This window comes from Geotrypetes seraphini, chromosome 1, assembly GCF_902459505.1.
Source record: "Geotrypetes seraphini chromosome 1, aGeoSer1.1, whole genome shotgun sequence".
NCBI classification, from domain to species: domain Eukaryota; kingdom Metazoa; phylum Chordata; class Amphibia; order Gymnophiona; family Dermophiidae; genus Geotrypetes; species Geotrypetes seraphini.
This window is the reverse complement of record NC_047084.1, coordinates 224,218,025-224,243,211: the sequence shown is the minus strand read 5'-3', so window position 1 is coordinate 224,243,211 and position 25,187 is coordinate 224,218,025. Positions and strand designations below refer to the sequence as shown.

Sequence of the window (25,187 nt, the reverse complement as noted above, 5' to 3'; positions counted from 1 at the left end):
ATCCTCTCTAGCTCTGAGCTACAGGTACTCCAATCCAAACCTTTAGCCCCTCCCTATGTGTATACATCCTGTCACATGCCTTAGAATTCCAGTCTGTACACAAGCCAGGTAGACCTAAGAAAAACTGGAAACACTAGAAAGGAAAGAGAGGGGTGTGGGGACTCCCCGCTGCACGTCAATTCTGCCCAGGAGACACAAAACAGAACAATTTGTGTCAAAACACCAAACTATGCATAACTTTAAATTGGAACAATGTTAAAGAACAGTATAACATTGAAAAAGAAACACAGCCTTAGGGCGTAGACGGGGTTACCACCCCAGGATCCTTCCAACCTCCCAATCCTACATAGAAGGGACCAGAAGGGAGACTCAGGGAGGCTAATCAAGACACACATCCACTTACCAGGTACTGTCAGGCGATCTGCGAATCAGACAGAAGAGATGGGCAGGTGTGAAGATTCCAGAGTCTATTTACAAGAAGGAAGATTAATAGAGGTAAGTAATATAATCTTTCGTTCTTGTACAATAAACTCTGGAATCTTCACCAGCAGGACGTATCAAAGTAGTCCCAACACATCGGGGGGGGGGGGGGTGTCTGACGAGCTGGCCGCCAGGACCGAAGCCCCATCCAACTTAGCCACCATATCAAGTCGGTAAAACTTGGCAAAAGCATGAATCGAGGCGCAAGTGGCTGCTCTGCAAATCTCCACAAGAGAAATAGCAGAAGACGTGGCCCAAGAGGAAAGTCACTCCTCTGGTAGAGAGAACCCTCAATCCAAGGGGAGGCCTCTTCCCCACTGGAAAATGGCCGCACGCATCCATTTAGAGATGGAAGCCCTGGAAGAAGGCCAGCCCCTGTGAGCCGGGACAAACAGAAGGTCTGAAAGACAGAAGTCATTGGAGGCCTCCAGGTATCTCAGAAGGAGATGCTGGACATCCAGAGACCGCAACACCCGGACCTTGATCTTGCAGCCTGACAGAGTAAAGGCGGGCAACTGAACTTCTTGATTGACCAGGAACAGGGAAACCATCTTCGGGAGAAAGAAAGACATTTGATCGCCAGAAAACCGCAGAATCTGAGATGCGGAGAAAGGCTTGTGGCACAAAAAAGCCTGAAATGCCGACACTCTACATGCGGACAGGACCACTACAAGAAACACGGTCCTGAAGGTAAGATCTGTCAGAAAGATCTAGGGGTTTGGAGGGCAGAATAGCCAGTAAATGCAGAACCAAGTTCAAATTCCACATGGGACAAGGCATCCTGAAAAGAGAGCAGCGGGACCCAAACATGAAAGTCCCGCAACTGGACACAGAACAAAGACACCGCCAGACCCTTCTGAAGCCCAGCCTGCAGGACTTAATAAAGTTACAGGGAAATACTTTTAAAACCAATAGGAGGAATTTTTTTTTTTCATTCAGAGAATAGTTAAGCTCTGGAACTTATTGCCAGAGGTTGTGGTAAGAGTAGGTTTTAAGAAAGGTTTGGACAATTTCCTGGAGGAAAAGTCCATAGTCTGTTATTGAGAAAGACATGGGGGAAGCCATGGCTTGCCCTGGATCAGTAGCATGGAATGTTGCTACTCCTTGGGTTTTGGCTAGCTACTAGTTACCTGGATTGGCCACCGTGAGAATGGACTACTGGGCTTGATTGACCATTGGTCTGACCTAGTAAGGCTATTCTTATGTTCACCTAACTTGTTGATCCAATTTCCAGATCATTTATAAGTTTCAAGTTTATTTATTCATTTGATGAATCGCCTATAAAATTGCTGGGCGATGTACAAAATCCATGTAGAAAGTAATACAACGAAACTATCAATTAACAGTATAATTACATAAAATACAGACATGAGGGGGTAGGGAAGGATTAAAGTTTACAATCTAAATTTGGTAGAAAAAGGTATGGGGCTAAAATCCAAAGCACAGTTCAAAGCATCTTAGAAGCTTGTAACAGTTTTAGTTATTAAAAGCATCGATAAATAAGTAAGATTTTAAAAGTTTTTTAAAAGTTACAATGTCTTTTTCAGTTCGAATGTATTGAGGGAGGGCGTTCCACCATTGTGGTCCCATAACTGTGAACATGTTACATTACATTACATTAGTGATTTTTATTCCGCTTGTACCTTGCGGTTCAAAGCGGATTACATAAGAAGAGAACTGGACATTTCCAGGATGGTACATGACAATAGAGAATACAGTTTGAGGATAGAGACTTAATAACAGAATGATAGTAAAGACTTAATAACATCGGAAGATGTTTTGGACGGCAGTGTTTTGGTTTCTTGGGGGATGGGGTGAGGGAGGTTAGGTAGATTGTATATGCTTTTTGAACAGCAGTGTTTTGATTTCTTTACGGAATGTCTTGAGGTCTGATGTTGTGGTTAACAATCTGGTGATGGAAGGTTCGAGTTTTGCAGCATGTGTTGCCAGGAGGCTATCATAAAGCTTTTTGCGGTGAGTACCCTTGAGTGGTGGGTATGTGAATGATGTCAGTGTTCTTCTTGTTCTGGTTGGAAGGTTACGGTTTAGGCGGTCATTTAGGTAGGTGGGTGCAGTACCGTTAATTACTTTGAAGAGTAGACAGTATAGTTTGAATTGAATTCTGGCTCGAATCGGTAGCCAGTGTGAGTCTAGGTAGGCATTGGTGATGTGGCCAAATTTTCCGAGTGAGTAAATTAGTCTAAGGGCTGTGTTCTGAACAGTTTGAAGTTTTTTGATCATGTTTGTGGGGCATGGTAGATAAAGGATATTGCAGTAGTCCACGAGACCTAGTACCAGGGATTGTACAATTATCCTGTAGTGTTCTTTGTCAAAGAATTTCCTTATTTTTCTTAAGTTGCGCATTGTGAAGAATGCTTTTTGGGTAGTTTTGTTGATTTGGGTCTGCATAGTGCAGCATCTGTCTATCAGCACTCCCAAGATTCTGAGTGAGGTCTGGATTGGGTATTTGGTTGCTTTAATTTCTAGGTCTGTTATGGATGGGTTTTTGTCCGTTTCAAGCATTAGGAATTTGGTTTTGTCCGAGTTTAGTTTCAGTTTGTGGTTTGTCATCCATTTTTCTACTTCATCCTTGTACCTATGATTTTCAAAGAGGGCACTGAGAGCATGTTTTGGCCGGATGATCGAAGGGAACGTTGAGAGTTGTATGGGATTAGAGATCGGGAAATAAAAAGTGGTTCATTGGATGCTAGTGTTTTAAAGATAAGTAATCAAATTTTAAAGGTAATCCTATGGCTGATTGGCAGCCAGTGGGTGTCTTTTAATAGTGGAGAAATAAGTTAATAGCACCGGTACCAGTACAGACCCCTGCGGCACTGTTTAATAATAATAATAATAATAATAACTTTATTCTTGTATACCGCCATAGTCGAGAGACTTCTAGGCGGTTTACATTCGAAGAAGGCTGGACAATCAGCAAATTACAGGAGGCAAGAATGAGGGTTACATAAGAAATAGAAAGAGGATATTCAATTGCATCGTGAAAGATAGGGAATATATCCTTGAGAGTGGAGAGGCTTCTGTTTAGGAGATGAATTTGTCAAACAGAGCAGTTTTAATTGATTTTCAGAATGCGCCGTAAGTCAGATTGGTTTTATTTATGTAGTTATTCAGCCAGGATTGCTCTCTGCCTGCTTGGAACTTGAAGGTTCTATCCAAAAAGGATTTGTATTTGCAGCCTGAGATCTTTGGGTATGAAAGGATGTTTTGATTTCTGGTTGGTCTTGTGGGGTTGTGTAAAATGAAGTGAGGTTGTAGGTAGGAAGGTGCAAGACCCCAGGCCTGCTTGAAACAAATACAGGAAAATTGAACAGAATTCGTGCCTCCATTGGTAACCAGTGCAACTTTATGTAGTAAGGCTTAAGGTGGTCATTTTTTCTCAGTCCGAAGATTAGACGGACTGCCGTGTTTTGCACTATTCTTAATTTTTGTACTGTTATTTTCGGGATAGCTAGATAAACGATGTTGCAGTAGTCCAGTGTTGATAGGATCAGAGACTGTACCAGGAGTCTAAAGGACATAGCATCAAAGTATTTTTTGATGGTCCTTAGTTTCTAGAGTATACAAAAACATTTCTTCATCACTAGGTTTGTGTGGTCTGTCATGTTTAGGTGTGTGTCCAGTGTGATACCTAGTATTTTTATGGTTTTGGAGATTTGGTAATTGTGGCCGTTTAACTGTATTGATGTGCTGGAGATTTTGTCTTTGGGGCTTGCCAAGAAGACTTTTGTCTTTTCTATGTTTAGTTTCAGTTTGAAGTTGGTTGTCCATTTTTCGATTTCGGTCATTATGTGAGAAAGGTTATCAATTATTTCACTTGTTATGTCATTTAAGGGGATTAGGATAGATATGTCATCTGCATAAATATAATGGTTTAGGCTTAACTTTTTTAATAGGTGGCCTAGAGATGAGATGTAGAAGTTGAATAGTGTGGGCGATAGTGGGGAGCCTTGTGGAACTCCTGAGGGGTTTTTCCATGGTTTAGAGTAGTTCCCTTCGCTGGCTACTCGGTATGATCTATTTGTTAGGAATTCCTGGAACCATTTCTTTACCTGTCCCAAGAGTCCCATTGCGTCTAAGCATAGTAGCATAATTTTGTGGTCTACTAGATCGAACGCACTACTGAGGTCAAGTTGTAAAATCAGTGCACTTTTTCCCTTGCTGAAAAGATCGTATAGGTGGTTTAGGATAGAGGCTTTAACTGTTTCCGTGCTGTATCCTTTTCTGAATCCTGATTGGTGCTCACTAAGGATGTCAAATTTGTCTAGGTAGTTCACTAGTTCCAAGTTGACCAGTCCTTCTTGAAGCTTAGTGAATAGGGGGATGTTTGCTATGGGCCTGTAATTCGATGTCAGGGATATTGCATTTTTCTGATCTTTGGGGATAGAAACATACATAGAAGATGACGGCAGAAAAGGGCTACTGCCTATCAAGTCTGCCCACTCTGCTTACCCACCCCCTGTCTATGCCCTAATGACCCAATTTCCTTATCTTGACCCTCGTAGGGATCCCAGGTGTGATCAGTATGTGGCCCATGTTCTCGTTTAGTGCTCCGTTCATAAGGGTAGTTGAAAGCCAAGTAAATAGTTCCTTTTTGAAGTTTGGTGGAGCAACTTTAATGATTTTTGATGGACATTCGTCTAGAGGGCAGTTTGACTTTGTGTATTTGTTGAATAGAGTTAGGAATCGATGTCAGTTTGGATATTTGAAGTGGTCCCAGATCATGTCTGTTCTGGGTTCCTGATCGTGGGGTCCTAAGTAGAAATCTGTGTTGGTTTTGGGCGCGGGTATTGCTGTTCTTAGGTCGCTGATTTTATTTTTGAAGAAATTGGCTAGGGTTTGAGCAGATGTAGTGCTTTCGTTATCCTTTTTCAAGATTCGAGATGTATGTGTTATCGTTTTTAATAGTTTGAACAGTTCTTTACTATTTACCTATTTTCTGTGCATAGTGTTTTGTGCGTTTTTCTTTGATCAGAGTTTTGTATATTTTCATTTTTTGTTTCCATTTGTCTTGTCTTTTTCTTTGTTTGTTTTTTTCCAGATTCTCTCCAGTTTTCTTAGTTCCTGTTTGTAGGCTAGTAGTTCTGAATCGAACCATTCATTTAATACTCTTTCTTTCTTTTTGTACGTTTGGTATGGTGCCAGTTGGTCTAGTAGTTCCTTACTGAACTTTCCCCATCTTTTTGGGAAGTCCTGTATTTCCCCGGTTATGGGTTTCAGTTCGTAGTGAGTCCAGAATTCTGTTGGGTTTATATTACTGCGACTGGTTATTGTTTTTGTATTTTTTCTTGTGTATTTAGGTTGGTATGATTTCCTTTGCCAGTGTAAGTTGAATTTGCCAATATAGTGGTCTGACCAGATGCATTTTTCCCAGGCCCCTGTATTATATTTAATCTTTGGGTCGGGGGTGTCCTTTTGAGAGAATGATATTATGTCGAGTTGATGTCCCTTCTCGTGTGTTATCTCTGTGCCTGGCATTGGGAAATTGAGCGACGTTAGTTAAGTGTCGATTTCGGCCACTTCTGGTTTTTCCTTTTGCTCTAGGTGTATGTTTATGTCACCCAGTAGTAGGTTGTACGATCCTTTTAGGGTGTTTAATGTGAGGAATTCGAAAAATTCTTCTGTAGCGATAGACCATTTTTTGGGAGGGATATAAAATAATGTTGCAATTAGTGATTCTTCTAATTGTGCATTTGTGATCTTGCAAGTTAGTATTTCTAGGTTATCTGAGGATTTGGAGTCTATCTTGTTATAGGTAAAGGATTCTTTTAAGATGATCGCTAGACCACCCCCTTTTTTCCAGCTTCTTGAGAGAGGAAGTATTTTGTATCCCTATGGTAGAATTTCTTTCATGATAATATCTGTGTTGGATACCAACCCTGTTTCTGTGAGAAACAGGAGGTCCGGATTTGTTTGAACTATCCAATCGTTTATTATATGTGCTTTGTTTCTCACGGACCGGGTATTTAGATTGAGTCCTTTAAAGTTTCCAAAGTTGTTTGGGATGGGAGTTTCAGTAAATATTAGCTTTTTTAGATTTCTGCTTTTGGTCTTATTTCTGTATGGTTTGAAGGGTTTTCAGGTGGTGTTCATGACTGGGATTTGAAGTGGGCCTTGCTCTAGACAGTTTTGCAAGGTTTTATGGGAGCCTGTTGGTTTGGTTATTTTAGTTGCCAGGAGATGTGAGTATGAATCGGTTGGGGTGATTTTTCATCATTGCCCCAACATCTGGAGCAATTAGGTACAGTACTCCTAAGAATAGTTGGTGTTTGTTGAAAATTGCCATTATTGATTGGTGGCTTTAATTGAGTAGTTAGATAGAGTGAGGTAGATGTAGGTAGTTTGGTAGCGTGGGGTTGAAAAAGTTGGGAAATTTGTCTTGTGGAGGTTGGTTTTACTTGTTATATTTTGGTTTATCATCAGATGGTTTTGAGAAAAATGACCCGTAAACCCTATCCTCTTGTTTTCTATCCGATAACCAATTCCTAATCCACAATTGAACTTTGCTACCTATCCCATGACTCTGTAATTTTCTCAGGAACCTCTCATGAGGAACTTTGGCAAAAGCTTTCTGAAATCTAGATACACTACATCAACCGGCTCACCTTTATCCACAAGTTTATTCACACCTTCAAAGAAGTCAAGCAAATTGGTGAGGCAAGGTCTTCTTTGGCTGAACCCATGCTGATTCTGTCTCGTTAAATCATGTTTGTCTACGTGTTCCATCATTATTCCCAGCACTGATGTCAGGCTTACCAGTCTAACTTCCCGGATATCCTCTGGAACCCTTTTAAAAAAAATCAGCGTAACATTGGCCACCCTCCAATCTTTAGGTATTACAGATGATTTTAGCGAGAAGTTACAAATCACTAACAGCAGGTCAGCAATTTTATGTTTGAGTTCTTTAAGCTCACCGGTCCAGGTGATTTATCACTTTTTAACTTGTTGATTTGGCTTAGTACATCTTCTAGATTCACTGATATTTCTTTCAGTTTCTCTGCATCACCTTTGAAAACCATTTCTGGTTCAGCTAGATCTCTTCTGTAAAGACCATAGCAAAGAATTAATTCAGTCTCTCCTTTATGACATTATCCTCCACAAGTGTCCCTTTTGCTCCTTGATCATCCAACAGTCCCATGGACTCCCTCACAGGTTTTCTGCTTCTGATATACCTAAAAAAATTGTTATGAATTATTGCCTCTTTTGCAAGTTTCTCTTAATATTCTTTCTTAGGTTTCTTTATCAATGCTTTGCCAGAGCACATTTGCAGTGTGAGGTGTGAAGGGCTGCAACTCCAGGATGAGAATGTGGCTTTGGAAAGAAAACAAGCAGAACAATAGATTGGTTGAGGCAGAATTCTGAAATTACTTTAGGGAGGAATTCTGGGTGTGTTCGAAGGACTACACTGTCATGATAGAACCTTGAATAAGAAGGATCCGATACAAGGGTTTGAAAGTTTACTCACCTGGCATGCAGACATGAGGGATATGAGGAAACGACTTTCCAAGTGAGTAGTATGAGAGAGCGAAATGTAAGTGGCTCAAAGCAAGATTTCATGAGAGCAGAGAGAACTATGTTAAGATCCCAAGCGGCAGGAGGCGGCTTGATAGGAGATTTTGTATGAAAATAGGTCTTTCATGAAATGGACTACTAAGAGATGTACAGAAAGAGGTTTCTTTTTCAGGTGGGAGTGAAATGTGTTAATAGCACTGAGATGAACTCTAACCAAATTGGTCTTTAGACCAGAATTAGAGAGGTAGAGAAAGTAGGTGAGGATGGACAGAAGTGGACATGAGACAGGGGTCCAGAGAATATAATGCACACCAGGAAAAAAATCATGTTCATTTGAATGGGAAACAGTGCTGAGTGGAAGGTTTCCTAGACACTTCAATGACAGTAGATACTGCAGCCATGGAAGAAAGCCTTTACTTATTTGGTGAAAGAAACTACGCTGCTAGTGCTAATGTGGAGGTTGTGATGAAGTAGGAGCCCTTCATTCTGAGTGAGCAATGTTGGAATCTGTTGTAGTTTCCTGGTCAAGAGCTCTAGGAGGAGTGAAACCAAACCTAGAGTGGCCAAAGGGGTGTGATGAGGATTATGGTAACCCAAGCTTGTCAAAGTTTGAGTAGAGCTTTCCCTATGAAAGGAATTGGAGGAAATGCATAGAGGAACTTGTCCCTCCCCAATTTTATTTTATTTTAAATTATTTATAACCAACCTATCCACAAATCTAAGTGGGAAACAGAATAACATACAAAATATGCTAAAAACTATGAACAAATATAAAGCAACAAAATAAACACAATGTAAAAAGAAACTCAGGCATTCACATGGCCCAAACCAAAGAAGCGCTCAAACAGCAAAGTTTTCACCCCTTTTCTGAAATACAAAAGCTTATTAAACTGGTGCAAAGACAAAGGTAGAAGTAGAAAGGTGTCTGATGCCATGCAATTGGGGGCAAAGAGTTACTGAAGCTTGTTGTTCTGAGAGGAAGCAAAGAGATCTATTTCTGGCATGAGAAAATTGGATGTAGGTCTGTTGTGCTGAGAGACCGTTTGTGAGATTGGAGAAGTTTGTTTAACCTGTCCTCATTAAACAAATCTGAGATTCTTTCTGAAGAGAGAAAAGAGGGAAGAGGACATTCTCTTCTTGGGAGGACAGGACAGGAGGACACATCTTTCTGAGAGGAGATGAATCAAAAACATATCTCTGGGAAAGTATGTTTTATGTTACTCTGTGCTTTGATAAGTTTGGGGATAAAAGCTAATTTGTAGGTTCCCTTACTGGACAGTTCAGATCTTAAAAGGCAAACTTTACTTAGCTAGTCTTCATAGAATAAAAGCCTCTTATAATTCTACAGTCTTTAAGCTTGAACTTTCTGCTAGAGATAGTCTCTGGCAGGCAGAGCAGGGTCTGGCTTAGTCTTCATCTCACCTGTACATTGAGTGAGGGGATTGTTCCTTTGGGTTCCAAGTCTAAGGGCTGTGTTTTGCGGTCTCTGAATGTGCGGCATCTCCTTTTGTGATATCCGGAGGCCACTAATGTTTTCAGTCTGTCAGATCATCTCTTTGTTCTAGCAGGCCCTGCGTGCCAGGGTCAGCCTGCTTCTAAGGCTACCATCTCGTGTGGCCTTTTCTGTTGCCTATGTTTCAGCGGGAAGAAACCTCCCCTTGGGGGTGAAGGTTCGCTCTATCAGAGGCTTGGCTTCTTCCGTGACGGAGTCTCTGATGGTTTCGCCTGAGGAGATTTGTAGGACGGCCAAGTGGGCTTCGATTCATATCTTTACCGGGTTTTACCGGCTTGATGTGGCAACTAGGGGTGATGCGGCCTTTGGTGCTTCCGTTCTGGCGGCGAGCTCATTGGGGCCCCCTGAGATTTGGGACTGCTTTGATACGACCCACGAGTTCAGCCTCCAGAAGGATTGTAGAAGAATGAAAGAGTAGGTTTCTTACTTCTGCTAATCTTCCTTGTTGTAAATCTCCTCTGGAGGCTGAACTCACGCCCATTTGTTTTGTCCGATTCGCAGATCGCATCTTCAGTTACTGGTAAGCTGGATTACTGTATTTGACCAGACTCGCTAAGAATTCCACACTTGTGGAGGGTGGATCCAAGATGGCTGCAGGCTGGAAGCGCTGAGGGACGCTCCTCAGAATTTGTCTGACTTCGGGAAATTTTCGGGGGAGTAATCTTACTACCTACCTGAAATGCCGAAGAGACGCGGCTGGAGCTCCGCTGCTGCTTTGCGGCGCACTGGAGGAATCGCTACTGGTAGCATAGACGAACTTCTGAGGAGAATGCAAAGTGCCCTGTTTGCGTCAGCAGTTGGCCTGCTGGAGACGCCGGGAGTAAGCGGGACCGCGGCGACTCTCCTTGGCCTGGATACCACTCTCAGCCCAGACGCTAGAGCACCATCTTCACAGCCTCGGACCACAAGTTCGCCACGGAGTGAAGAGACCCCGCAGATCAGATTACCTCCTTCTATGGAGGCTAGCATTGTAATATCAGAGAGCCTGGGAGATGGGGCATTTCAACAAGTTTATTAGGATTTTATATACCGCCTATCAAGGTTATCTAAGCGGCAAGCAGGTTATCTAAGTGGCAAGCAGATTCAACTGACGATGAGCATTTTTTCACTAAACAAGAAAAATTCTTATAACTAAGCCCGCTGAAATGACCCTGGAATCATTATGGGACCTTGTGGCTAACTTTGGTAAAACCATAAGTCCCCATTTCCAATATATAGAAGGGAAACTAATTGAACATACAAAAGAAATAAAAGAACTAAAAATGGACATGGTCTCTTCTAAAGCAACTATTGGAAAAGTTGAACAGGACTTGACATACTTTAAACATATTCAAGAGACATTAATTAAAGATAACACAAATCTTAGGAGAAAAATTGAATCTTTAGAAAACAATGCTCGAGGTAATAACCTAAGATAGATTAACTTCCCAAGGGTCACTTATGGTGTCCCCTAGGGAAATGATTAAGTGATATTTACAAGAAATTCTGGGAGTTTTGGAGGAATGTTTACCTCCATTCTCTCAGGTTTATTATTTGCCTGCAAAAAATCAAGTTCAACGTCAAATGATTAACAACCAGGAAGTAATGGATGTATCAACTTTACTTGAGACATCAGATAAAGAAATGGCAACTCCTGCTACATTAATCTTAATGGTGGCTCTTCAGCCAGATAAAGCATGGATTTCGAGATTATTCTTCAAAAATAGACAAAAAATTTCTTGGACTGAAAATTCAGATGTTTCCCGATCTCTCACGTGAGACGCAGAAGCGCCAACGTGAATTCATTCTTTTGAAACCAGGTGTCTTAGCTTTAGGGGCTACATTCTATTTAAGACACCCTTGTAAGTGTATAGTGTATCACTGTGAAATCAAGTATGTTTTCTTTGAACCTTTTCAGTTAACTAACTTCTTGTCATTATCCCGTCTGGAGAAAGAAAATCATTAGCTCTTTAGATTACCGTATTTTCACGCATATAATGCGCATACGTGTATAACACGCATACGCGTATAGCGCGCGGGTCCAAAGCATTTCTGTAAAAAATTTTTTTATATAGCACGCACACGCGTATACCGCGCATGCTGCTATAACCTCCTCTCACTCCCGCTTACTCTTCTGGCCTGCGAACCGGCATCCTCCCCCCCGCTCGCGTCACCCCCCCTCCCTCGCGATCCTACATCCCCCCCCAGCACCGCAAAACATCTCTTACCCAATTGGGCACCGGCACCAGCACCAGCACCAATGCACAGGATGTGCCAGTGCCAGTGCCCGAAGATCCTCCCTCGTTGTTGCTGGGCTGGGCGGTGCGAGGGAGAGCATTTGCACATGCTCAAAGCCTTCTGGTCTCGCTCTCTCCGAGATTCTATCTCGGAGAGAGCGAGACCAGAAGGCTTTGAGCATGCGCAAATGCTCAAAGCCCAGTCCAGCCCGGTACAAGGAAGAAAGAGGATCTCCCTCGCACCGCCCAGCCCAGCCCAGCAACAACGAGGGAGAATCTTCGGGCACTGGCACGTCCTGTGCACTGGTGCTGATGCCGGTGCCCAATCGGGTAAGAGATGTTTTGTGGTGCTGGGGGGGATGTAGGATCGCGGGGGAGGGGGGTGACGCGAGCGGGGGGGGAGGATGCCGGTTCGCAGGGGGGATGCCGGATCGGAATGAAAAAAAAAATTGTACAACGCGCTCACACGTATAACGCGCAAGGTTATGCACGGTTTGTAAAAATCGTGTATAACGCGTGCGTTATATGCGTGAAAATACGGTAAATTAGGCACTAGCTCTCAGCCCTACAGCCTTATATACTTTGAACTTTTATCTATATTTCTCGCTTTTATTAATCTTGGATCCATTTGTAAGACTTGAGTAAAGTTAAACATATATATGTTCCTTTTTTCTTTTGATTGTTGAAATGTTAATTTTGATGGAACTTGTTCTTATATTTAGCTTCTTTCTGTACAAGTTTTTATGCTTGATACTGAAGTTTGAAAATGATGATAAATAAAACAAAAAATAAAAAAAGAATTCCATACTTGTTCCCTTAGGTTGGGTTCAAGGGTTGTTGGGGATCCTGAGTGGGGCCCCATCTGAATTTCAGGTTGTGTCTACGTTAGGTGGATTTCTCCGTTTTGCAATTTGTCCATGTTCAAATTTCTATTTCTTATATGTATAAAAAAAAAGTTGGTCTTTTTTGGCAGTGGTTCCTTGTGTTTGATGTACTCATCAGCATAACTGACTGGTAGTGGGAGTTCCCGCACCCTCTTCTCTTTTTCTGTCTGCACTAGATATCACTGGCTTTTTGACAAACTGAGCATGACAGGAAGCTACAAAACAGATGGCCTAGAGGGGAGGGAACAAGTTTTATTAGCCCTGCAGCCGAGGCTAAAGAGGATGCAAGATTCCACGAGTTCAGCCTCCAGAGGGATTGTACAAGAATACAAGCATGCATGACCTTTTAAGAACAAAGGTTCCATTTCAGCTGTGATAGCTGAAGAAAGGTAGGGAGGAGAGAATCTATGTCTTGAAAGCACATGCACATCACTTTTGTAATTTTCATGAAATAGGCCAATATATGCAAAGTGTCTAATTTTCTGCATATGCTTCCTGTAGTAAAGCCTGCATTCTGTTCTCTTACCACACAGACATCTGCTTGTTTACATGAACATGTGGGGCTGATCAGCAGCTCTAGCTGGGAACGAAGTTTTTCATCTTCACCAAGGACTTGATTAAACTTCTTAACAAAATCTTGTGCTTTTCCGGGATCAGGCAGGTTTTCTGCAGAACAAACATCACACAATTCTAAATGAAAATAAAACTCAATATACTTGCACCAAAAGGATTATGAGATTTTAAAACCTAAACATATGTGCTCAGAAGAGATATGCGAAGATAAGAGAAACTCAAAATACCTCAAATGTATAAATAATATGAGAGCAAACATTTTCAGCAGAAAGAAAGCTCTAGAACAAGTCGTCACAATATGAGGCACTTACAGGTGTGGACTCAATAACAAAAAAATATTTACAGACAGAAAGGCCAGTAGATGCATGGAATGACCATTCAAGTGAGGTGCTTGGAGACAAAAATAGTAACAAAATTCATTAAAAAAAAGATTAAGTTCTTACCTCGATAATCTCTTTCTTGTAGATATGTCTAGTAGTCCTGAATTGTAGAATTATGCATCTGAACCCGCAAGTTGTTTGCAGAATGCTGTCACTCATATTTGAACTCGGCCTCCTTCCCAGGCAGCTGCTCCTGCCCCTTCAGTTTATACAAAAGCAATAAAACAGCGCTGTAAAGGCAGACATACTGGAAGGAGGGAAATGGGGAAAAATCCCCAACACTATACTACAATTCTGTTCTGCTTTGTAACAAACAATCATTAACAAAGCATTCAAGTAACTGATCAAAACAGATACAAAATCTGTGTATTTAGACAAATTCCAATTTGGATTTCGCCATGCACATAGTGTGGAGTCGCTGCTGCTTTCAAAATTGGAGGTTTTGAGAGAGGGGATTGATAAACGGAATAAATTCTTGATGATATCCCTTGATGTTTCTGGGGTGTTAGACACTGTGAATTTGGATACCTTTTCAGGGAAGTTGAAACAGTTGGGACTGGCAGGAGATGTTTTGAAATGGTTTCCAAGAAAGAGCTTTGCAGGTGAGGAGTAAGGAAACGGTGTCCAGAATAATTGAGATTAAGAGAGGGGTCCCTCAGGGATCAGCCCTATCTGCAATTTTGTTCAATATCTATATGTCTTCTTTGGGGAGGGAGTTTCAGGAGATGAGAGTACAATATAGAACACAGTTCTTCAACTGCCGGTCCGCGGACCGATGTCGGTCCGCAGAAAATTTCTGCCGGTCCGCACAGGGCTGGCGAGATCAAGTCGGCAGTTAAATTTCCTGCTGACTGCGGTTCCTGCTCATTAATGTTCCTCCCAGCCTCAGGCAATTAAGACAGGCTGCCGACGTCGGGGCCTTCCCTCTCTGAGTCTCGCCTGTTCGGAAACAGGAAGTTGAAACAAAATAGGCGGGACTCAGAGAGTGAAGGTCCCGACGTCGGCAGCCTGCCTTGTTCGCCGCCCCTGCCGAGTTGCTGAAGAGGGCCGCGGAGAGAGCTGCAGATTCAGGTGCAGGTGGAGGGAGATGGTCAGCGTGTGCGAGCAAGATCCTGGGGAGCCTTCACAGTGACTGTCTCCCCTCCCACCAGCTCTCCTACTTGCCAGGGCAGTGATTTACCGGCAACTTCCTGCAGGCAAGTACTGAGAGCTGCTGGAAGGGGAGACAGCCACTGTAGGAGGCAGAGAAGCTGCTGGATAAAGGGAGAGCTGTTACTGGGCTTGGAGAGAGTTAGAAGGAGAGATGCTGCTGGGAGGGGAGGAGAGAAAGGGATGGGAAGAGAAGAGAGTTAATGTTGGATAGAGGGAGGAGGGAAGGGAAAAGAAGGAGAGATGCTGCTGGGAGGGGAGGAGGGAAAGGGATGGGAAGAGAGTTAATGTTGGATAGAGGGAGGAGGGAAGGGAGAAGGAAAAAAAGGAAGGAGGGAAGGGAGAAAGAAAAAAGGAAGGAAACAGCTGGCAGGGAGATTACAGGAGGGGAAGGGGGTCAGGGTGGAATGGAGAGATCAGATGAGGGAAAGGGGAGAGAGAGGAATGAGAAAGTAGAGAGACATTGATGCTGGAAAGAGGGTCAGCAGAGAAATGAAAGAGAGATAAAGATGCTAGATCTGGTGTAGGAGAGATAAAAATGAAGAAGGCAGTGAAGCTGGAATGAATGATGTAAAAAGGAGAGAGGAGGAACAGGCGATGGACAGGGAAGAGGGGCATAGAAAGAAGTCAGATACATATGGAAGGGGGAGAGGGCAGACATTGGATGGAACGGGCAGATGCTGGAAGGAAAAGAGTGAAAAGAAGATGAAAGCAGAAACCAGAGACAACAAAAGGTAGAAAAATAATTTTATTTCTATTTTGTCATTAGAATATATCAGATTTGAAATATATATCCTGCTAGAGACATAACTGGGGACTGCAGTATTCTGTTAGCATGATATTTCTATGTAGCATTCTAAAATAACTTGGCTTGTTCAGTTTTCTTGATAGTAGAGGGGATATATGTGAAGGGGAGGGGAGACAGGGGTTTTGCTGGTCCGTGCTCTGTATATTTGTATTTATAAAATCACAATTGTTCAGAATATTGTTTCTTTTTATACTTTAATAAAATATGTTCAATCTAAAATCATAATTGCGGCTTGTGCAGATGGGATCAGATGGTTTGCGGGAACCGAGCTCGCGGAGATGGGGCGTAAACGGGGTTTTAAAATTTTAGTCCTAGTAGTTTGCCGGTCCACAAAATAATTCTTTTATTTCTGCCAGTCCACGGGTGTAAAAAGGTTGAAGAACACTGATATAGAATATATGCTGACGACATTCTCCTGATTAATGATGTGCCTGACATGCTACTCCTGAAGTCTTGATGCTAGAAGCTTTGCGTAAATTTTAGCATCCACATTTATCAATGATAGTGGCCTGTAATTTTGAACTTTTAAAGGATCCTTCTCTGGTTTCAACAAAACCATTATTGTTGCCTCAATAAAGGTACCTGTCGCTGTGCCCATCTCTACCAGATGTGTGAAGTATTGCAGTAGGAAAGGAGATTATCAATTGAACACAATTCTTTATAGAACCATTGAAATTGAGCACAGATATCTATGTTATTTAGATGAACCGCGGCTGAGTCATTTTTTATTGCTGGTATTGCCATTTACTCAGACCGCAATTTCACATAAGTAGCTAAATGATGGCCGGACTTATTCACATTTGCATAATAACACGCAGACTTCATGAATACTTTGTTTGAGGCTGTAGTGCTAAGAAGAAGACGGCACTCATATCTCAGTTTATGAAGGTCAGATTGCATACTGATGTTAGATAAGTTGGAAGTGAAGAGTTTCAGTGTCCTTTATTCTTTGTTACAGGGAATGCATGGCGGCGGCGAAAAGGGCAAACAGAATGCTAGGAATGATTTTAATGCAGTATTTCTATCTTTCTTTTTCTTCAACAAATAAGAAATTATGGCACCCCTAATACAGAATTTGAATGCATCCCAAGTAGTGGACCAGGAAGTGTCAGACCCTTTGTTAAATTCAAAGTAATCATTTATACTAGTAGTGGTGTAATCAATAAAGCTTTCATCAGTCAGTAAAGATGAGTTGAATCTCCATAGCCCTCTGTTTCTTGCAGTACCAATGTTTTTAAATGTGATCAAAACAGAGGCGTGATCAAAACAGAGGTGTGATCTGATATAGTTATTTGGTGGGTATCTGAAGTATATAATTTGTCAGCCAAGGAATAACTAGTCAGAAAGAAATCTATCTGTGAGTATGATGAATGGGGTGGAAAGAAAAATGTAAAAGATCGGTCAGTTGACACAGTTCCTCATAGGAGGTCAACTGGATTAGAAACTGGTTGACAGACAGATGCCATAGGGTAGTGGTAAATGGAATTCGCTCAGAGGAGGGTCAAGTGAGTAGTGCAGTGCACCAAGGATCAGTGCTGGGACCGATTCTGTTCAATATTTTTGTGAGCGACATTGCTGAAGGATTAGAAGGAAAGGTTAGCCTTTTTGCGGATGATACCAAGATTTGTAACATAGTTGACACCCTGGAGAGAGTGGAAAACATGAAAAAGGATCTACAAAAGTTAAAAGAATGGTCTAGTGTCTGGAAACTAAAATTCAATGCGAAGAAGTGCAGAGTGATGCATTTGGGGGGTTGAAATCCAAGGAAACCATATGTGCTGGGAGGTGAGAGGCTGATAAGCACAGATGGAGAGAAGGACCTTGGGTAATTGTGTCTGAGGCACTAAAGGCATCTAAACAGTGTAATAAGGCGGTTGCTGTTGCCAGATGAATGCTGGGCTGTATAGAAAGAGGAGTAACCAGCGGAAGAAGGGAGGTGTTGATGCCCCTGTATAGGTCATTAGTGAGGCCGCACTTGAAATATTGTGTTGTTTTGGAAGCCGTATCTGGCAAAGGATATTATGACAGGGAAGCTCTTGTCAATGGTTTAAAACCTGTTTTAAACTCTGCCACTAAAATAAATGTGCCTATTCCTAAGCCCAGGAAGCTGCCCATTAACTCTGTTCCCAGTACTAAGAATAGACAGGCAGGGCAGAACAGAGAAGGAATGGCAGAGGAGAACAGAATACCTGTTCCAAGTCACTATAATCCCTTTTATAAATCATCTGTTAATTCTCTAGCTAAACCTCTGGTCAAGCAATCTGACCCAGTAAAGGTTAAGGAAAGGGGGTGGCTAGAGCAGGAGTGAAGATTACCCAGCTGAATAAATCACAGCCAGCTGAGAACCCCCACAAGCAATCAGGAACTTGGAGGGAAGGGAAGGCTAGGAGCTCTTGCTTACTGCCTTCTGCTAGGAGACTCCCTAACCCACAGCACACTTGCAGACTAACAAAACGTTGCTTCCCAAGCAGAGGCTAAGTGAAAGGGAAAAGCTCCAGGAGCAGGGCTTGCCAAAGGCTGCTTCAGAGGATAGCCTGTATCCAGCCTCAGGGAGCGAGGAATCTCTCATGGAGGTAGAAGGAGGTATCTCTGAGAGAAATGACATGGACTGCAGCCCTGAAGCCTTACTATATGTCTGAATGCAGCATGAGTATGTAGGGTATTGTGTGGGGGAGGGGAATGAAAATTTGTGCTGTAACAATGGTCTAACGTATTCAAAAGAAACAGTTCTGTCCTTAGGAAGGACTGTCTATTGAAGGAGTATTGGAGGTGTGAATGTGAGGTTTGGTTAGTAGCAGAAATTAAACCAGGATCCCTGTATGCAAGCCAAGCATAGTGAGTGGGGGTTGGGGAGTGCTAACTAACCTTAAAGGGAGAAGTAAAGCCCGGAGTGGATTCAGTGACCTGACATTGCACATCCCTGATAGTGGGAACTTTGGGAGGGAAATCTTAGACCAGTAAAACAAAGGGTGGATGGTTCCCAGCCCCTGCCCCGAAATAAAGAGAGGGTAGTTGGGGCATTTATAATTCTGGAGATCAGGTAGGGAAAACTTCCTGAAGCAACTAAAGGCACAATACCATAGTTGTTCCAAGTCCAAGGAGGGGACAGCTAAACTTTGATTTGGGGGTTCTTGAAACCCGAAGGTTGCCCAGAACTTTGAAAGCCTGACAGCAGAACTAAGAGAAAGAGAAATCCTGTTTAAAAGGAAATAATTTTGGTGTTTTTTTTTTTTTTTTCCTTGAATGAAGCATGGACTTGCTATAAAAGAGAACTTTTGTTTAGGAAATCTTTTCCAAGCCTCATCAACCAGTGTGGCTGCCTTAGAACCAGTGCCTTTGAACTGGGGAATAAAATCTGGAGCTGGTAATTATTTGTGGAGTTTCTTCTTTTCTGCTGTATTTATCCCAGAAGGGCCCCTTCAAAGAGAGCTAATACTTGCACCTGGGGCAGGAGCCGGGTTGCCAGCACTAGGCTTACCCCTGGTCCCGTCACAATATAAAAACACTTGAAGCGGTCCAGAGGAAGGTGATGAAAATGATAAAAGGTTTGAACCAAAAGAAGTATGAGAAGAGCCTGGAAGACCTAAATATGTATACTCTGGAGGAGAGGAGGGACATGGGAGATATGATACAGACGTTTAAATACTTGAAAGGCATTAATATAGAACCAAATCTTTTCCAGAGAAGAAAAAATGGTAAAACTAGAGGGCATAATTTGAGGTTACAGGGAGAAAGGTTACAGGGAGAAAGACTTAGGAGCAATGTTAGGAAATTCTTCATGGAGAGGGTGATAGATGCCTGGAATGCCCTCCTGAGGGAAGTGGTGGAGAGGAAAACGGTGATAGAATTTTAAAAAGTGTGGGATAAAAATAGAAGATCTCTAATTAGAAAACGAAAGATGTAAATTAAAGAGCTAAGGCCAGTATTGGACAGTCCTGCATGATCTGTGTCCCATATATGGATTTCAGTGTAGGATGGGCTGGGGTGGGCATCAATGTGAACTCTACTAATATGGAACATGAGGATGTTGCTGGCCAGACTTTACAGTAGCTATCCTGCAAACAACGGGATGGTTGGATAGGCTGAAGTGAGCTTGAACAGCAACTTCAGCATTTGGAACCTAGGACAATACTAGACTTTACAGTCTATGGCCCAGAAGTATCAAAGAAGAGACAAGTTAATCAAATCATGTATTTTTAAAATGAGTATCACTAATGGGCAGACTGGATGTTACTATCTTTCTTCTAAAAAAGAAATGGAAGTTGACCCTGAGAACTTGCAAATGAATGTGGCCTAGGCTCCTTAAATGTCACTGATATTCTTGAATCAACAATATCTGAAAATTCTGAAAGAGCAACTTTATTAGTATCTCTAGTATTTGAACAGGATGTTAATGCCATTTTCAAATTTTGTTTCCCCGCAATTCCCAGAAATTCTTCCATGGTAAAAAGGTCTGGATATTCCCATATGTGACTAGACAAACGCAAGAGCGAAGAAAACTGTTTCTTGCAATGAGATCAGAAGTGGTGTCTTTGGGTGTCTCTTTTCTTTTGTCCTACCCTTGTAAATGTATGATTAAATATTTGGGGTTAAAATATGTGTTTTCTCCCCAGAACAACTAAAAGCATTTATAGATATGAAGAAATTGGTAGCTGTTAATGTTCAGTGATGGGAACAGTTAATATATAGTTGTGGGAAGCTGTTAAGTTATGCCTATATAATTGATTTCCATAATAATTATCTTCTTTGATGGATATCTGGATCCTTCTCGAGTAATTGGGGTCTAAGGAAGATTTGGATAATTTCTTTATGTTAGTTGTAACTTGTTAATACAATGATGTCTTTCTGTATTTCTTAAACAAGTATGTTCTTGTGAATAATGATTAAATGGCAATAAATAATAATAATAATAAAAGCATGGTGTAGCCCCTGTTAATGATATAATTTCAGTCAAAGCCTCAAAGAAAGAGGGACTATCGATGTTAGGAGAATATATGTTAATAGCTGTAATGAGAGAGGAGCCGATATTCAGGTCCACTTTTATCCAACAGCCTCAGAGTCAGTGGAATGAGATAATATTTTGATGTCAGATTGATTTCTGACTAATGTGACCACACCATTTTTTTTCCAATTGCTGGTGAGAACAAAGGTGGATATGCCCAGCTGGGAGATAGTTTAGCAAATTTTAATGCTGATAAGTGTGACTCCTAATAGAATACTAGGTCAGGGTGAAATTCTTCCGTATAACACAATACTTTACATCTTTTGATTGGGTTGTTAAACACTTTTACATTCAATGAGAAGCATGTGAGAGACATTCATCCAGGTAACAGATTTTGGCAGATACATAACACATTCTGAAAAAAGAGTGAGTGAAGAGTAATAATCCCAAAACATTACACATCTTATATGAATGAGACAAGAAACAGAGCAAGTAGCTAAAAAAACTTAAAGTATGCCATCCTGCAAGAAAGAGTATCGTTAGCATGTAAGCTAACATCACTCTATGGGTCAATGAGCTGACAGGGAGAAAACCCAGACAACGTGTTACCCAGTGAAATTGAACAATGGAAATATGAAAACATCATGAGAAGAACATAAACTTTACTGGTTCTGAAAAGATTATAGTATGGTGTATCACAAGAGCAAAAATATGAAGACTTCTTTGACTGGGTAACGAAACAACTGGATGGGGGACAATGCCTGGATATCGTGTATTTAGACTTCAGTAAGGCTTTTGATAGTGTCCTACACCGTAGGTTATTAAACAAGAAGAATAAGATGGGTCTGGGAGATACACTGACTGCAAGGGTTAAAGACTGGCTTAGTGGCAGACTTCAGAGGGTGGTAGTAAATGGTACTCCCTCAGAAATGTCGGAAGTGACCAGTGGAATGCCACAGGGTTCGGTTTTTGGTCCGATACTATTTAATATCTTTGTAAGGGATCTACCTCAGGGACTTCAAGGTCAATTGTGTTATTTGCGGATGACGCTAAACTATGCAACATTGTGGGCAGCGCAACTGTGCCAGACACTATGAGGCAGGACCTACTTTTACTGGAACAATGGTCTAATACTTGGCAACTGAGTTTTAATGCCAAAAAGTGTAAGGTGATGCACCTTGGTAGCAATAACCCCTGCAGAAAATACACCCTGAATGGTGAAAACTTATCAAGAACCATCGCAGAACGAGACCTGGGTGTACCTAATCATTAGTGAAGATATGAAAACTGCCAATCAGGTAGAGAAAGCTTCAGCCAAGGCTAGACAAATGCTAGGTTGCATCTGGAGAAGTTTTATCAGCCATAAGCCTGAAGTCATAATGCCGTTGTACAGGTCGATGGTGATTCCTCATCTGGAGTACTGTGTTCAGTTTTGGAGGCCACATTATCAAAAGGATGTGAAGAGAATGGAGTCGGGTTCAAAGTATAGCCACTAAGATGGTCTCAGGATTTAAGGATCTCTCATATGAAGAATGTCTAAGCAGGCTGCAGTTATATTCTCTCGAAGAACACAGAGAAAGGGGTGACATGATAGAGACATTCAAATATCTTACAGGCCGTATTGAGGTGGAGGAAGCTATCTTCTTCCTTATGGGGCCCACAGCAACCAGACGGCATCCGCTCAAACTCAAGGGTGGGAGATTTCATAGTGACATCAGGAAATACTTCTTCACCGAAAGAGTGGTTGATCGATGGAATGGTCTTCTACGTCAGGTAGTTGAGGCCAGTAACGCACTCGACTTCAAGGGACGATGGGATAAACATGTTCGCTCTGGGGAAATGCTTAAAAAGAGGGTTCTTGTTGAGGAAGGGTTCTTGGAATGGGTTCGCTCCGGGAAATTCTTAGAGAAAGGGTTCTTGTTAAGGAAGGGTTCTTCGAGTAGGCAGCCTTGTTGGGCCAACGGCCCTTTTCTGCCGTCATATTCTATGTTTCTAATCATATATGTTTCTAATCATATAGTTAGGATAAGCAAACAGAAGAGATCTTGATACACTTCCCCCTCCCTATTCGCGGTTTAGACGTTTGCGGTTTTGATTATTCACATTTTTTTCCTCCAGGCCCCTCTCCCCCTGAGAATCGTTCGTTGGCAGCCTGCATAAAAAAACAGCCCCATGACTTGGATCGGGGCAAGGAGGGAGGCGATCAGAGGGTCATCGGAGGCGAGCAGCTGCCCCAGGAGCACGGACCTTACCTGGTGGTCTAGCGGTGACACAGGGCAGGAGCGATCTTCCTACACTCCTGCCCCATGCAGAATATAACAGGTTTACCTGAAGCCACTGTAGTGAGCAGCAAAGTTACCAAAAGGTAAGATTGATTGAGAAATATAGATGTTTTCTTGATTTAAAAAAAATATTTCGCCAGAGCATATTCACCAAGCGACCCCCCCAAAAAAATAACAAACAAAAATTATAAATATTTTAACACCCATCAGATAGGACTTAAAGACCTTGGTTTTCTTTCACATTACAAATCATGAATTTTAACTATTTTGTCACCTTCCTATCTATCTCTCTGTCTCCCACCCACCCAGCCTTTGCTCACCCCTCCCTCTTCTTGTGAGAATGTCATTGGAATGCTTTCATGCTTCACCTATATATACTGATATTTGTTAACATTTGCTTATTTTTGATCTGAAGAAGGGTTACCTTTGAAAGGTAATAAAAAATGCATTAAGTTAGTCCAATAGAAAAAGGTATCACCTTATCTCTTTATATTTTATTTCTATATACAGTGGAACCTTGGTTTATGAGCATAATTCATTCCAGAAGCATGCTCGTAAACCAAATTGCTCGTATATCAAAGCGATTTCCCCCATAGGAATGAATGGAAACTCGCTTGATTCGTTCCCTCCCCCTCCAAGGCCACTGGTGATGCTTCACCTTACCTCCACCCTCGAGGCCACTGGCGCTGCTCCCCCCCTCCGCCAGCGAAGGCCCACCCCGAGAACCGGCATCGCCCCCCCCCCCCCGCGATCTGGCATCCCACACCCACCCAAGCACCATCCCTTACCCCGATTTGGCACCGGCACCGGCACCAGCACCAACGCACAGGACATGCCGGTGCCCGAAGATCCTCCCTCTTGGCTGGGCTGGGCCTTGAGCATCTGCGGAGAAAGCGAGATCCAGAAGGCCTTGAGCATGCGCAGATGCTCAAGGCCTAGCCCAGCCAAGAGGGAAGATCTTCGGGCACTGGCATGTCCTGTGTGCTGGTGCCGGTGCCAAATTGGGGTAATGGATGGTGTTTGGGTGGGTGTGGGATGCCGGATAGCAGGGGGGGGGTGCGCAACACGAGCGGGGATGCCGGATCGCAGGGGGGCACTCGCAAATCAAGTCAACGCTCAGTTTGCGAGAATCTTTTGCTCGTCTTGCAAAACACTCGCAAACCAAGATTTGACTGTATTAACTTTACAATTTTTAAAATAAGCTTAGCAGGCACATGCCTAATGGACAATCTAGCACTATGGATTGAGGAGCAGAAGCTAAAAAGTGCAGCTAACTTTGCCAAAGTTATTGACTGCCCCACAGGCATAAGAACAGAACGTAAAATACTCACTTGCTATAGTCATCAGTTTCCCAAACATAGCAGTATTATTAGCTTCAGACTGAAATAAAGCAAACATTACTGACATCAGAACAAGGGAAAATTGACTTTTCTATGATAAATGTAAATATAAAGAACAAATGCAGTAAGACATGGTAGTGGATAGGTGAGTTAATGCATAATATAACTAGATACAGTATATAGAAATATTTTCTTAGAGTGATATTGAGATGGGGGAGAGAAATGAGGATTCAGTGTACCGTATATACTTGAATATAAAAATATTTTGTGGCCAAAAAATGGGGGGTCTCAGTTTATATTCAGGTCAGCACTGTCCCTCTCTCAAACCTGTTTGCAGGCCACTGCCGGGCCTGCCATGAGACCTGGTGGTCAGTCCAGTAGTGGTTGGGACAGGAGGGATCCCTCTAACCTCCTATTCCTGCTCAATTATAATTATTTTTATTTCTCTCCTGCCTCCCCTGCATTCCTTAAGTATCCCTGGCAGAACCGCAAGAACTCATGGCAGCCAATGAGCTAGCGGTTCTGCATGAGCAGCAGCAAAAGTCACTCCTGCCATGATTCACCGCTAGACCACCAGAGAAATTTAAGGTACATGAGAGAGACGGGAGGGAGATAAAAATAATTAGAATTGGGCTGGGACAGGAGAGGGAAAGGATCCCTCCTATTTCAGTCACTGCTGGACCATCAGGTCTCATAGCAGGTCTGGTGGAGGCTGCAAAGGCATCGGGAGGGAGGGGGGAAAAGCTACAAAACCTGGCAGAGAGGGAGGGGGCCTGGGTGCAGAGACTGGCAAGGTAGGAGAGGGAGTGAGTGAGAGGTTTGGATGCAGAGCCTGGCAGAGCAATGAGGGAGGAGGAACAGGGTGCAGAGCCTGACAAGGCAAGACAAGGCATTGCACTTGAATATTAAATACCACCCCCGGAATATATTCAAGTCAACCTTTTTTCCTTCTTTTTTTTGGGGGAAACAAAGGTCACCTCGGTTTATATTCGAGTATATACGGTAAATGATCTGTAGAACACTCATATTTGTTTGGACACTGAAGAGGTTAGAACAGAACAAATGTACAGTTTCTGGTCTCTGGGACTGA

At 42.4% G+C, this 25,187-nt stretch overlaps 1 protein-coding gene across 5 annotated transcripts in view; it reads right to left on the bottom strand.

Annotated features, from left to right (window-relative positions):
- Positions 1-25,187, bottom strand: part of PDS5A (PDS5 cohesin associated factor A) — a 645,453-nt gene that overhangs the window by 326,618 nt on the left and 293,648 nt on the right. For all 5 annotated transcript variants that reach the window (XM_033947170.1, XM_033947134.1, XM_033947143.1 and 2 more), the window contains exons 15-16: positions 24,089-24,137; positions 13,150-13,289 (exon numbers count right to left, since the gene is read on the bottom strand). In XM_033947170.1, coding sequence (XP_033803061.1) covers positions 13,150-13,289; positions 24,089-24,137 — 189 coding nt within the window. The remainder of the gene's footprint in view (positions 1-13,149; positions 13,290-24,088; positions 24,138-25,187) is intronic.